Raw genomic sequence first — 12174 nt, 5'->3', positions numbered from 1 at the left:
TTGCAAATCCTTTTCAAGCCATATTCAGTTGAATATGCTACAAAGACAACATATTTCATGTTCAAACTGATAAACATTTTTTGTGTGCAAATAATCATTAACTTTAGAATTTGATGCCAGCAACACGTGACAAAGAAGTTGGGTAAGGTGGCAATAAATACTGATAAAGTTGAGGAATGCTCATCAAACACTTATTTGGAACATCCCACAGGTGTGCAGGCTATTTGGGAACAGGTGGGTGCCATGATTGGCTATAAAAACAGCTTCCCAAAAAATGCTCAGTCTTTCACAAGAAAGGATGGGGTGACGGTCAGCACTTTGTAAGCAAATTGTCAAACAGTTTTAGAACAACATTTCTCAACGAGCTATTCCAAGGAATTTAGAGATTTTACCATCTATGGTCCGTAAAATCATCAAAGAGTTCAGAGAATCTGGAGAAATCACTGCACATAAGCGATGATATTACGGACTTTTGATCCCTCAGGTGGTACTGCATCAAAAACAGACATCAGTGTGTAAAGGATATCACCACATGGGCTCAGGAACACTTCATTAAACCACTGTCAGTAACTACAGTTGGTCGCTACATCTGTAAGTGCAAGTTAAAACTCTACTATGCAAAGCCAAACCCATTTATCAACAATATCGCCGGCTTGGCTGGGCCCGAGATCATCTAAGACGGACTGATGCAAAGTGGAAAAGTGTTTTGTGGTCTGATGAGTCCACATTTCAAATTTAAATTTGGAAACTGTGGACGTGGTGTCCCGCGGAACAAAGAGGAAAATAACCATCCGGATTTCTATACGCGCAAAGTTCAAAAGCCAGCATCTGTGACGGTATGGGGGTGTATTAGTGCCCAAGGCATGGGTAACTTACACATGTGTGATGGTATGGGGGTGCATTAGTGCCCAAGGCATGGGTAACTTACACATCTGTGAAGGCACCATTCATGCTGAATGGTCCATACAGGTTTTGGAGCAACATATGTTGTCATCCAAGCAACATTATCATGGACACCCCTGCTTATTGCAGCAAAACAATGCCAAGCCACATGTTACAACAGCGTGGCTTCATAGTAAAAGAGTGTGGGTACTTTCCTGGCCCGCCTGCAGTCCAGACCTGTCTCCCATGGAAAATGTGTGGTGCATTATGAAGCGTAAAATACGACCGGTGGAGAACCCGGACTGTTGAACGACTGAAGCTCTACATAAAACAAGAATGGGAAAGAATTCCACTTTCAAAGCTTCAACAATTAGTTTCCTCAGTTCCCAAACGTTTATTGAGTGTTGTTAAAAGAAAAGGTGATGTAACACAGTGGTGAACATGCCCTTTCCCAACTACTTTTGTCACGTGTTGCAGCCATGAAATTCTAAGTTAATGATTATTTGCAAAACAAAAATACAGTTTATGAGTTTGAACATCAAATATGTTGTCTTTGTAGCATATTCAACTGAATATGGCTTGAAAAGGATTTGCAAATCATTGTATTCTGTTTATATTTACATCTAACACAATTTACCAACTCATATGGAAACTGGGTTTGAATATACAGTATGTATATATATATTAGGGCTGCGAATCTTTAGGTGTCCCACGATTCGTCTTAATATCGATTATTGGGGTCCCGATTCGATAATATATCGATTTCTTTGATTCAACGCGATTCTCAATTCAAAAGCAATATTTTTCCGATTGAAAAGGATTGTGTATTCATTCAATACATAGATTTCAGCAGGATCTACCCCAGTCTGCTGACATGCTAGCAGAGTAGTAGATTTAAAAAAAAAAAGCTTTTATAATTGTAAAGGACAATGTTTTATCAACTGATTGCAATAATGTCAATTTGTTTTAACTATTAAAGGAGCCAAAAATATGACTTATTTTATCTTTGTGAAAACATTGGACACAGTGTGTTGTCCAGCTTATGAGATGCCATGCAAGTGTAAGCCACTGTGACACTATTGTTCTTTTTGATTATTTTTATAAATGTGTAATGATAATGTCAATGAGGGATTTTTAATCACTGCTATGCTGAAATTATAACTAATATTGATACTGTTGTTGATAATATTCATTTTTGTTTCACTACTTTTGTTTTGTTCTGTGTGGTGTTTGTGTCTCCTCTCAATTGTTCTGTTTGTTGCAGTTCTGAGTGTTGCTGGCTCAGCTTTGGTTTTGGAATTGGATTGTATTGTTATGGTATTGTTGTGTAGTGTTTTGTTTGATTGAATAAAAAAATAAATCGATTTAAATAAAAGAGAATTGGTTCTGAACCCAACATGAGAATCACGATTCAAATTCGAATCGATTTTATACACACAAAAATATATATACACACACACATATATATATATATATACACACACACACACATGTACACACATATATGTATATATATATATACAGTATATACACACACACACACATATATATATATATATATATATGTATGTATATATCAATCAATCAATCAATGTTTATTTATATAGCCCTAAATCACAAATGTCTCAAAGGACTGTACAAACCACTACGACTACGACATCCTCGGAAAAACCCACAAAATGGCAAGGAAAACTCACACCCAGTGGGACGTCGGTGACAATGATGACTATGAGAACCTTGGAGAGGACCTATATACATTCAGCAGCATGTATATTGACTTTTATAAACACATTTTAATTTCTCTGCGGCCAAATTCCTTATTAAAACTCATGTCTCGCGGGCCATTCATTCATTTTTGTTCTCAAAATTTTACAGACAATACCTCTTAATGACAATGTGAAATATATTTTTTTTAATTTTGCAAATGTATTTAAAATAAAAATGTAATAAATCACATACTGTAAGTATTGACAGCTATTGCTCGATACATAGTGGATGCACCTTTGGCAGCAATTACAGCCTCAAGTCTTTTTGAGTACGATGCCACCATCTTGGCACACCTGTCTTTGGCTGCTTGGCCCATTCCTCTCACGCTCCATCAGGTTGGATGAGAAGAGTTGGTTTTCATCCAGGATGTCTCTGTACTTTGCTGCATTCATCTTAGTCTAGTCAGGGAGGTGACCAAGGACCCGATGGGGGGTGTCACCCACATCTCTGGTCCTGTCCAAGGTTTCTCATAGTCATTCACATTGACGTCCCACTGGGCTGTGAGTTTTTCCTTGCCCTTTTGTGGGCTTTGAAGCGAGGATGTGGTTGTGGCTTGTGCAGCCCTTTGAGACACTTGTGATTTAGGGCTATAGAAGTAAAGATTGATTGATGCGCATGAATATGTGGTTACACAGGTGCACACCTAATAAGTGTGTATGTGATGCAAAAGCAGGTGCACGTAAAGCCGGACACAAAGTCCTTCAAACAGGAAGTACTGCGTGCATCTTGACAAAGACTTCTCACCTGTTGCGATGTCCTGTAAAAGGCGGCGGAAGCATTGACAAGTTTGAGTCGGTCTTCGATGCGCAGCATCAGTCTCTGCCAGTGCAGCGCCACCGTCTGTGCACATGACCTAACTGCATCTGAATCATTGTGGCCTGATCTGGTAGGATGTCAAAGGTTAATAGCAAAGCAAAACAGGGCTGCTGTGCAAAAAGTAAAGCAGTGACGAACCTGACAAGCAACTCTGCCCTCTGCTGCAGCGCCAGCGCCACCTGGTGGGTCCGCTGCAAGGAGTCAGCGTGGAGGAGAGCCTGGACAAAAGTGAGATGTTCTCTGGTCGGTCGCCATACTAAGCACCACATGGTGCGGTCTGGTCCACTTAGTGTGTGTGTATAACCTCTATGGCCTGTTGGAGACGTTCATGTTCCCTCTGTAACTGTTCAGCTTCGGACAAACAGCTGGAGTTCAACATGCAGGATGACAACATGACCTCACCCTCGGAGATCCACCCCAGAACCTGACACACACACATGGATGTGCACCAGAGGCTTGACCTGCAAGTGTGTGTGCATGAGTTACCTGTTTGACCTGGTTCTGCAGGTGTTTCAGCTGCAGGTTTTGTTCTAGATGTGTGTGTGTGTGATCTGCAATCTGCTGCACTTCCTTCTGTTTGTCCTGCATGAGGTGCTGCAGCTCCTCCACCTGGGAGGAGAGAGCACCATCCACCTCCGACAGCTCAATCCCTGAAATACAGACAGCAGCATGTAGAAGGTAGACTGCACCGCTGCAGTCCATGATGAGTACTGCTGTGCGCTCTTCAGTCACAGTGTGTGTGTGTGTGTGTGCGTGTTTCCATAGCAAAGTCAATGAGCTAGTTTCCATGGGGACCAACTGAGTTTCCATGGCTACCCCCTCCCCATTACCCCCCTCCCCCATCACGACCACCACCTCTCCCCACAATGGTCTGCATGCGACACCAACCACTCTACTCTTGCACATTCTACTCCATCACAAACCTTTAAGAATGGAATTTGACTCGATGTTTGAAAAGTCCGTAACCTTCCATGTACAATTATTGTCATCTCCTGAGTGACACGACTCAAGTAAGGCCTGCAATTCAGTTTTAAGTCTCAGTAGAACATACAAGAATCTGAACTGAACAACTAGACACCGATTGGAGCTACGATTTGTCTCAATATGAGAGGCACTTAAAGAGACTGTAAAAAAAATGATGAACCTAACAATTTGGGATGGATGACCCAAAAAGGTGTGAGTAATGTAATGGCCAAAGAATAAACCAGCAGGCAAAACAGCATCAAAGTATCAAAGTCCAAAGGAAGAACATCCCTTTTCTTCCTTTACTCTTGGTCATTGGGCAGCAATCAATGCAGGAATTCACAAACTTTCTTCACCTTTTATTCCACACCAAGCTGTTCCCAGGCCAACCGTGAGACGTTATCCAAGACCCCAAACTTCAAGCTTACCAAGAAGGTATCCAAAAGCCAGATCAAAATTAGACTTCCTTTTTACTGTCATTCATAGTTGAACTTTACAGTATAGATATGCGGCCTTCTTGACATGGTGTGGCAGAGGTTCTAGTCTGAGTCCAACATGAAGGACTCAGTTGCTCACCATGTTCTTGAAGGGGAGCCCAGACAGACAACCGTGATGATCATAGATAAAGGTGGAGAAGTTGATCTAGTAAACTTAGAGCTTCACATTTTTCAGTCCAATACTGCAAGCACATTACTAACATATCCATCTCTCATTCAATCTCCACAGTCGACAAGAGCTCAAGATATTAAAACAACGAAGCCACACTTTGTCTGCCAATCAGAGGATGAAATACTCCCTAAACGGGATACAGTACATCCTCATGCCACCAAACCAGACCGTCTCCACACCTTAGATGATCCACATACTTGGTGAAAAAGTAGTCCAATGTCTAATGAAAGTCATTTAGACTTCCTGCAGGTTTTGCTCTGATTATATAGGGACCAAAGGGTCCACAGTATGCGTGCTCGTGGAGGAGCCTAATCGGCAACTCCAAGTCAAGAAAACATATGTTGACTGGTTGGGGAGAAGTAAACTGAATCTTTAAGGGACTAATTTCAAACCCACTCTTAAAGAACAAATCAAAAAGGCATAGAGTTCTTTCATCCATTTTGTAGGTTGTATTCTTTCAAAACATGATAGCATGCAATAGATGCTTGGTCCAATGTTGATAGCAATCAGCCAAGGGACTCACCTGTTGCCTGGACCTCAGTAATGTACTGCTGAAGGTCGTGACCTTGCTGGACCACCTCGTAGGTCATGGTATTCATAGCCAGCCTCCGTTCCATGTGCCTGCACAACAATCAAAGTCTGACATTGTCTGAGCTGGTAAATGAGCAAAACATTTGAGAATGGTTGCCTTTAAGTGTAAACAGACTACAGTATTAGTATTTGGAGATACAAGCGGTCTCTCTGCTATTGGTTATGCTTCAAGTTGAGTTCCGAGCCTCCCCGCCTCCCCACATGGCGTAGCTGGTGCGACAGTGCACAGCGTAAAATCCGCTCATAAACGTCCGCTCTCACTTGCTGGCACTAGCTGATACATCGGTAGAGATCGACATTACTTTCGCTCCGACCATTAAAAACCGAACCTTTGGCAGCGGTCCAGCTTCCAGCTGACATTCTTCTCCTGCTGAGGCTTCTTCCCCAACTACCTGCGAACACCTGAAACTGCTCGGGGTGTCCAAGGCGGTCTGTTGCCCAAACCCTGGTGTGATAGAACCCTCCCAGCACATGGCCTGCAAAGTATTCACTCTCCTCCCCCACGCAACAAACGGTGAGAGAGAAGGTAATATGGAATATCAACATTTTTAAAGCCATTACTTTCTGCTATCTTAGCATTATTGAGCAGCCCTCCCTCTTCGGGGACACGGCCTATCAATGTTGGAAGTAAAGGTGCCAACAGGACAGACCAACAATGACCTCATTTTTCCCCTGGCGGCCTCACTACGGTCTGGACTTTCACATTATTAACATTATTTCACATTATTAACATTATTTCACATTGCACAGGTCACCTGGAGGGGCGTCCCCACATCTGTCATTCCCTTCCAAGGTTTCACATTTTACCCTTTGGGTTAAGTTCTTTCTTATCCTTGTGCTTTGTACAGCCCTTTGAGACATTTGTGATTCAGGGCTATATAAATAATCTTTGATTGATTGAAAGTCTTTTTCAGTCTGCTGAAAGTGGTAAATGCTTTAAATGTGTATTATATTATTTAATACAACTACTGTAGTTTTTTGTGGTACTATATTGTTTTTATTGTTTCTTTTAAAAATAAACATGTGAAATGTTAAAATTGTAGTGTTTTGGGGTGGAAGGCAAGCATGGATGAAATTGATTTCAATTGCACGAATGCTTTTGAGATACAAGTGTTGTAAATGATCGGTCATGGAAGGCATTAGGATCATAAAGTGAGGTGCCGCTGCAGATGCAGATTACAGAACGGATCGGCCACAATGCTGGAAGGAGGAGATTGACGCGTAACAATTTAGCTCTTGAAATGTGATTTGTGAAGCCTTAAACTGGTGTGCGGCCACGCTTTCTGAGGCTATATTTAGTACATTTGGAAAGTAGGTGCAAACTGGCACAGTTAAGCACAAACGATGGCAATTGTCGAGAGAAGAAGGCAATCTGTGTGATGACAGATGATGTTCAGTTTTTTCCATATTGGCCCTTTGAATAGGGTTCGTCACTCAGCATGAAAGGAATTACTCGCTGTGCACTTTTTTGCTTGTTTTATTTGGTACTGTAACAGCAGCAGCAGCAGCAGCAGCAATTAGCAGCAGGTAATAACCTAAAAGTAAACATGAACATAACAAAACAATGTATCTGTCTTGAATTATCATAATGTATATAATAGACATGAATTAATCAACTGAACCATATTGTTGTCAACCATGATAAGACATATTATCAATCACTGTGATTTTATCCTAACTTATTCATTTTAGCATTACATTTTATTATCACCATTAATTTATGTCATATAATGTTTTAAATGTGATCAGAATCATTTATAATGTGGCCATGATTCATGGACAAGCATACTAAAACAAAACATAAAACACAGGCGCTCTGTTTGAGCCACACATTACATATTTAAGCAAAACTACATTAGAGAACTACAAATCCCATCAGCCAAACCAGGAAGTAAAGTGCCGGTATTTTCAAACTCAAGCCAAGAATAAACCTACGATCACTCAAATTCAGCCGGACACACAGAAGGTGACAACACTCTAATACAACAGATTTCAATCCGCACATTACTGTGGTTGTAGTCTTTAACTTCATCATTTTGCCGATGTCGTTGAAAAGCTAAAACAGTGCGTGTTTGTCAAACAGCCAGCTGGCCGCACAACAAGCGCCGCGGACTTAGGGAACACACAACAAACAAAAAAGAAAAGAAACGAGCAAGCATGGATTTGAAACAATAGTTCAGTTGATCTAACCAAGAAAAGCGGACATAATAAAATGATCTTACCAGTGTGCTATGCCGTTGACAAAGCACGCTGTATTTTACCAAACGAACAATGACGCCATTTTTAAAAGCTACCCAAGTAGTCACCTGACAGTGGTAGCCACGCCCATGTTAAAACTCCCAAGCAAGTCCGCCATAAATACATATACACATAATAAATCCAACAGATGACGTAGACAGACAATCCATGTTTGTCAGTTCTACCATGAAGACATGGCCTGTTGTCCATCAAGCAATTTGAGTGCTGATTTGGAACAGCTGCCACCAAAATGAGTCAGTATGAACAACATTTATTTAATCCCTTCATCATTCAGATCAGAATGTTGCTGTGTACAAACACCCTGAAAACAATGATCTGATTATGACGTGCATTTTCATGCATTACACCTTACATCGGAATAAATTACTTTGACATGTGCAGAACCTAACATAAAAGGAGAGGTGTGTTATCATTTGTGCTATGGTGCCATCTTCTGGACGAGTTCCTTCACTGCAGGTGCAGAATAAGCAGTGACTTCCACTGTAGACATACTGTACATGGTTTTGTGCATTTCTGCTTGTCTGACTTATCACAGTATTTATCTATCATTTTTTTCCTTCTGTTCACTTCTTTTGTTTAACCTTTCTTTTTGACATGGAGCAGTTCTGTACTTTTTATGTTGTGATTATGTACGGGTTCCGCCGTGTCTTTATGTTACGACATTCTGTGCTATGTGTTTGAGGCTAACAGTTAGCAATTGGAGTAGCTATAAAATTGTGAATAAAACAGCTTGTTAAGATGACAACTGGATCCCTTCTTTTATTATAAAATCGACACATGAAACTCCAGGCCATCGTTGTTTTTTTGCTAGTCTCGTTTTAAAACAACAAAGTCAACAGCATATAACTCTACATCTGGACACGTTGGATTAGGGGAGACAGCCGCAAGACAATCGCTTCATTCCTACTCAGTGGCCGAGTGGTTAGAGTGTCCGCCCTGAGATGGGTGGGTTGTGAGTTCAAACCCCGGCCGAGTCATACCAAAGACTATAAAATTGGGAGCATTTACCTCCCTGCTCGGCACTCAGCATCAAGGCTTGGCATTGGGGTCTAAATCACCAAAAATGGTTCCCGGGCGCGGCCACCGCTGCTGCTCACTGCTCCCCTCACCTCCCAGGAGGTGATCAAGGGTGATGTGTCAAATGCAGAGAATCATTTTTCCACACCTAGTGTGTGTGTGACAATCATTGCTACTTGAACTTTTTATTCCGAGACTATTAAATGTAGTTCCCCTTAACCACCAGAGTATAGCTGACATCAAAGACATGTGCACTCAGGATAATTCCAACCTGAATTTTGGAAGATGTGTTGACTGACTTTCGGCATAAACCACCTGTTTCGATCGGGATCGAATGTTGATCCGAACCCATGTAATCAAGTCTGAATATTCTGAAAGGCGTGTGTACGTGAAGCATTTTTATTCCGTTAAGGCCTTTAATGTGATGAAATGTTCCCATGTGCACATAGCTAAAGTATCTCCTATATGAAAAAACTGCATGTCTTTGCCTCTGAATCATTCCAGCGCGGTATCGTAGTTAGTGCCTTGTTTCTCACACAGCGCACCTTTATCATGCTAAAAAGTCGGAATGCGTTTTGATCGCACAATAGGAGCATTCCTATTTTGCCTAGAAAAGGTGTCGCACACTAAAGTTGTGTGCTTCATGTTCCACAAGATTGCAAAAGTCCATGGCTTGGAACATGATGCCATGGAATTACAGTCCAGGCAAAATCTTCATTGAAATAATGCGGCCTGCACTTGTTATCAATGCAGTCTTACAGATCACCCGCAACACATCCACCGATAGTATGAGCAATTGTATAGCTTGTACAAACTCTTTACAGCTTGTTATTTGGATTCTTAACAGTTTAGTCTTCTGACATCACAAGAAAGTGTTTACCTGTGAATGCGCTGCTGTGCTAACGTAAGCGCGTCTGGGCTAGCTTCAGCTAGCCGTGATTGCTTGTCCTGGTTTGTTTCAGAAAGACGTTTCTCAGCAGTGAAGTCCTGGGATTGTTTCTGGAGCTCCTGCTTCCAAGCATCCATCTCCCCGTTAACCTAGGAAACCACACACATTTATTATGGAACAGTGTAGGGTTTAAGAAAAAAGTAACTATTAAAAAAGATCATCCTTGAAATGATAACAATACATTTAAAGGTTTTTGCAAGGCTGCAATAATACCTCTAGAATGCACTGTTGCAGGATGCGCAGCTGCAGGTAAACATCTAATCGAATCTTCCGTTGATGGAAGAGTTCCTCCAGCTGCACGTGGGACTCTTCCAGCTGCTGCAGCACGGACTCCACGTGGGCCACTGAGCTGCCATGAGGCCTAAAGAAATGTGAGGCACTTGTGATTAACGTCACCTGCATGCACTGAGGTGGAAAGAAATGCCACAAATGCCCATGATTCCTAAACATCTTGGCATGTGCCACCAGTTGAGGGAAACGAGCGCACCTATCTTGGTAAATGATGCTATATTATATTAGGGTCTCTTCTCTACCTTAATTGCAGGATGAGGTCTTCCCCTTCGCGAATAACACTCATGGCAGCTTCCTGTGGGGTTGGAGGCAGGGTTAGTGTGGCAGAGATGTGGTGAGAGGATTAGTGCTGAAGTCAGAGGTCAACTATTACTTGTGTGTTGGTCTGCTGCTGCTGTTGCTGGTTCATGAGTGTCTGCAGCGCCTCCACTGATTCAGAACCAAGGCAGAGGTCAGCTGAGAGCTGCTTTTGGAGCCCCTCCATCCAAGATGACAGCTGTGTGTGTGTGTTGGGGTTATGTATGAGAGAACCAGTTAAAAAATGTGGCCAAGTTGGTTTCGTGCATGACTTTTTACAGACCTCTTTGGTGTGTGTGTAGAAAGACACGGCCAAGTCCAGCAGCGTCTTTCTTTGTTCCACCTTCTGAATGAAGGCCTGCAGGCAAGCACGCACACATATGCATGAACTCATCCATGGCGACTGCTTTTCCGGCATCACACCAATCCACCAGTTAGTTAACCTGCATGCGAAGCTCCAGGTCTCGCGCCGCCTGATAGATTTCTTCCTCCTCGCACTCCCCAGACTGAGCCAGCTGGTCGGCCGCTTCAAGAAGCTTCTCCGCATTAGTATAAGTGTTCTGAAACATACATCAATCACGTCACTCTCCAGGGAAGCATTTGTAACAGAATTAGCAATAGCATTTTACTTTTAGAATTGAATCACCTGGGCAACTTGCTGAAAGTCGTCATGTCGTTTCTGAAGTGCGCGTGCTCGATGCAGCGATTTCCCAACACCACCGTGCTTGTTGAGGAAAACTTCGCCATGCTGCTCCACCCAGTCCAACACCTGCAGTACGCCGGTAGAGGGAGCGGCAGAACATTTGAAAGAGCTTAATAGTCAGAAAGTCAAATGGTGCCGTCATGTAGGCGTCCCACCTGTCTGACGTCCTGTTGAAACACACACAGCTGAAGGTGTTGGTGCAGGCGGAGCTTGCGGTGTTGCCATGCACTCTCCACGTCATGTTGGCCCTGCAGCACACTCAGTTAGTCCACATTTGTCTGTCTAGTCAGTAATGGTTCCACAGAAAGCCAGCAGTACCTGCATCACCTGGTGCAAAACTCCCATGATGCCATGTGTTGTAGCAGCAAAGTTGAGTTGAGGTGACTTGTCATCGGTGTCGCTCAGCGTGCAGCGATTAAGGACATCCAGCAAGGCTTTCCCACTCTCGCTGACCTGCACATACATACCGCTGAGAAGACAGAGCCGCAGACAATGAGACGTTCACACAGACAGATCAACAGGAAGACAAGTACTTGGGTGTAGTTGGCAGAAATCTCCTCATTCAGCTCCTGGTGTTTTTTCACAGCTTCATCCAGTTCAGCTGTTGCTGAGGGCAGCGATGCCTCCGCACAGGTCTGAAGCCACGCGTCCACTTTTGCATGGAACTACAAAACCAAACATGTCAGCCATAAAAGCTGTATTGGCCAGCAGTTCATTATTGATTGGTCACCTGTTCAGCCCCTTGGTGGAAGCCAGTCGCCATGGATAATGTGTTACTACGCTCCTCCAATGCTGCTGTCAGTGACCTCCAGTCTTCCTGGAGCCGTGAAGACACCATGGAAATCCTCTCTGCCCCGTAGTGATGAGCCTCAGCAAGTCTGGCTGCTACGGTAACAACACTGTCCACGTTCACGCTGCCATTCTTCACACACATGCACACAGACAAAGTGAGGTCAGCACAGGTTGAAAC

The 12174-nt window shown here is 42.9% G+C and overlaps 1 protein-coding gene across 1 annotated transcript in view; it reads right to left on the bottom strand.

Annotated features, from left to right (window-relative positions):
- The window catches only part of LOC133547903 (kalirin-like), a gene marked incomplete at its 3' end in the record, with an annotated part of 63833 nt that overhangs the window by 30402 nt on the left and 21257 nt on the right, over positions 1-12174 (bottom strand). Inside the window, exons 9-24 of the mRNA XM_061893388.1 lie at positions 11935-12126; positions 11738-11869; positions 11523-11657; positions 11360-11452; positions 11148-11270; positions 10945-11061; positions 10785-10859; positions 10578-10700; positions 10447-10499; positions 10127-10274; positions 9845-10002; positions 5621-5718; positions 3952-4115; positions 3770-3889; positions 3604-3683; positions 3394-3532 (exon numbers count right to left, since the gene is read on the bottom strand). Of these exons, the coding sequence (XP_061749372.1) occupies positions 3394-3532; positions 3604-3683; positions 3770-3889; positions 3952-4115; positions 5621-5718; positions 9845-10002; positions 10127-10274; positions 10447-10499; positions 10578-10700; positions 10785-10859; positions 10945-11061; positions 11148-11270; positions 11360-11452; positions 11523-11657; positions 11738-11869; positions 11935-12126 (1950 nt within the window). The remainder of the gene's footprint in view (positions 1-3393; positions 3533-3603; positions 3684-3769; positions 3890-3951; positions 4116-5620; positions 5719-9844; positions 10003-10126; positions 10275-10446; positions 10500-10577; positions 10701-10784; positions 10860-10944; positions 11062-11147; positions 11271-11359; positions 11453-11522; positions 11658-11737; positions 11870-11934; positions 12127-12174) is intronic.

The sequence above is a fragment of the Nerophis ophidion genome, unplaced genomic scaffold, assembly GCF_033978795.1.
Source record: "Nerophis ophidion isolate RoL-2023_Sa unplaced genomic scaffold, RoL_Noph_v1.0 HiC_scaffold_262, whole genome shotgun sequence".
Taxonomy (NCBI): domain Eukaryota; kingdom Metazoa; phylum Chordata; class Actinopteri; order Syngnathiformes; family Syngnathidae; genus Nerophis; species Nerophis ophidion.
Note: the sequence above shows the minus strand (reverse complement) of the source record. Positions and strands in the feature narration are given on the sequence as shown.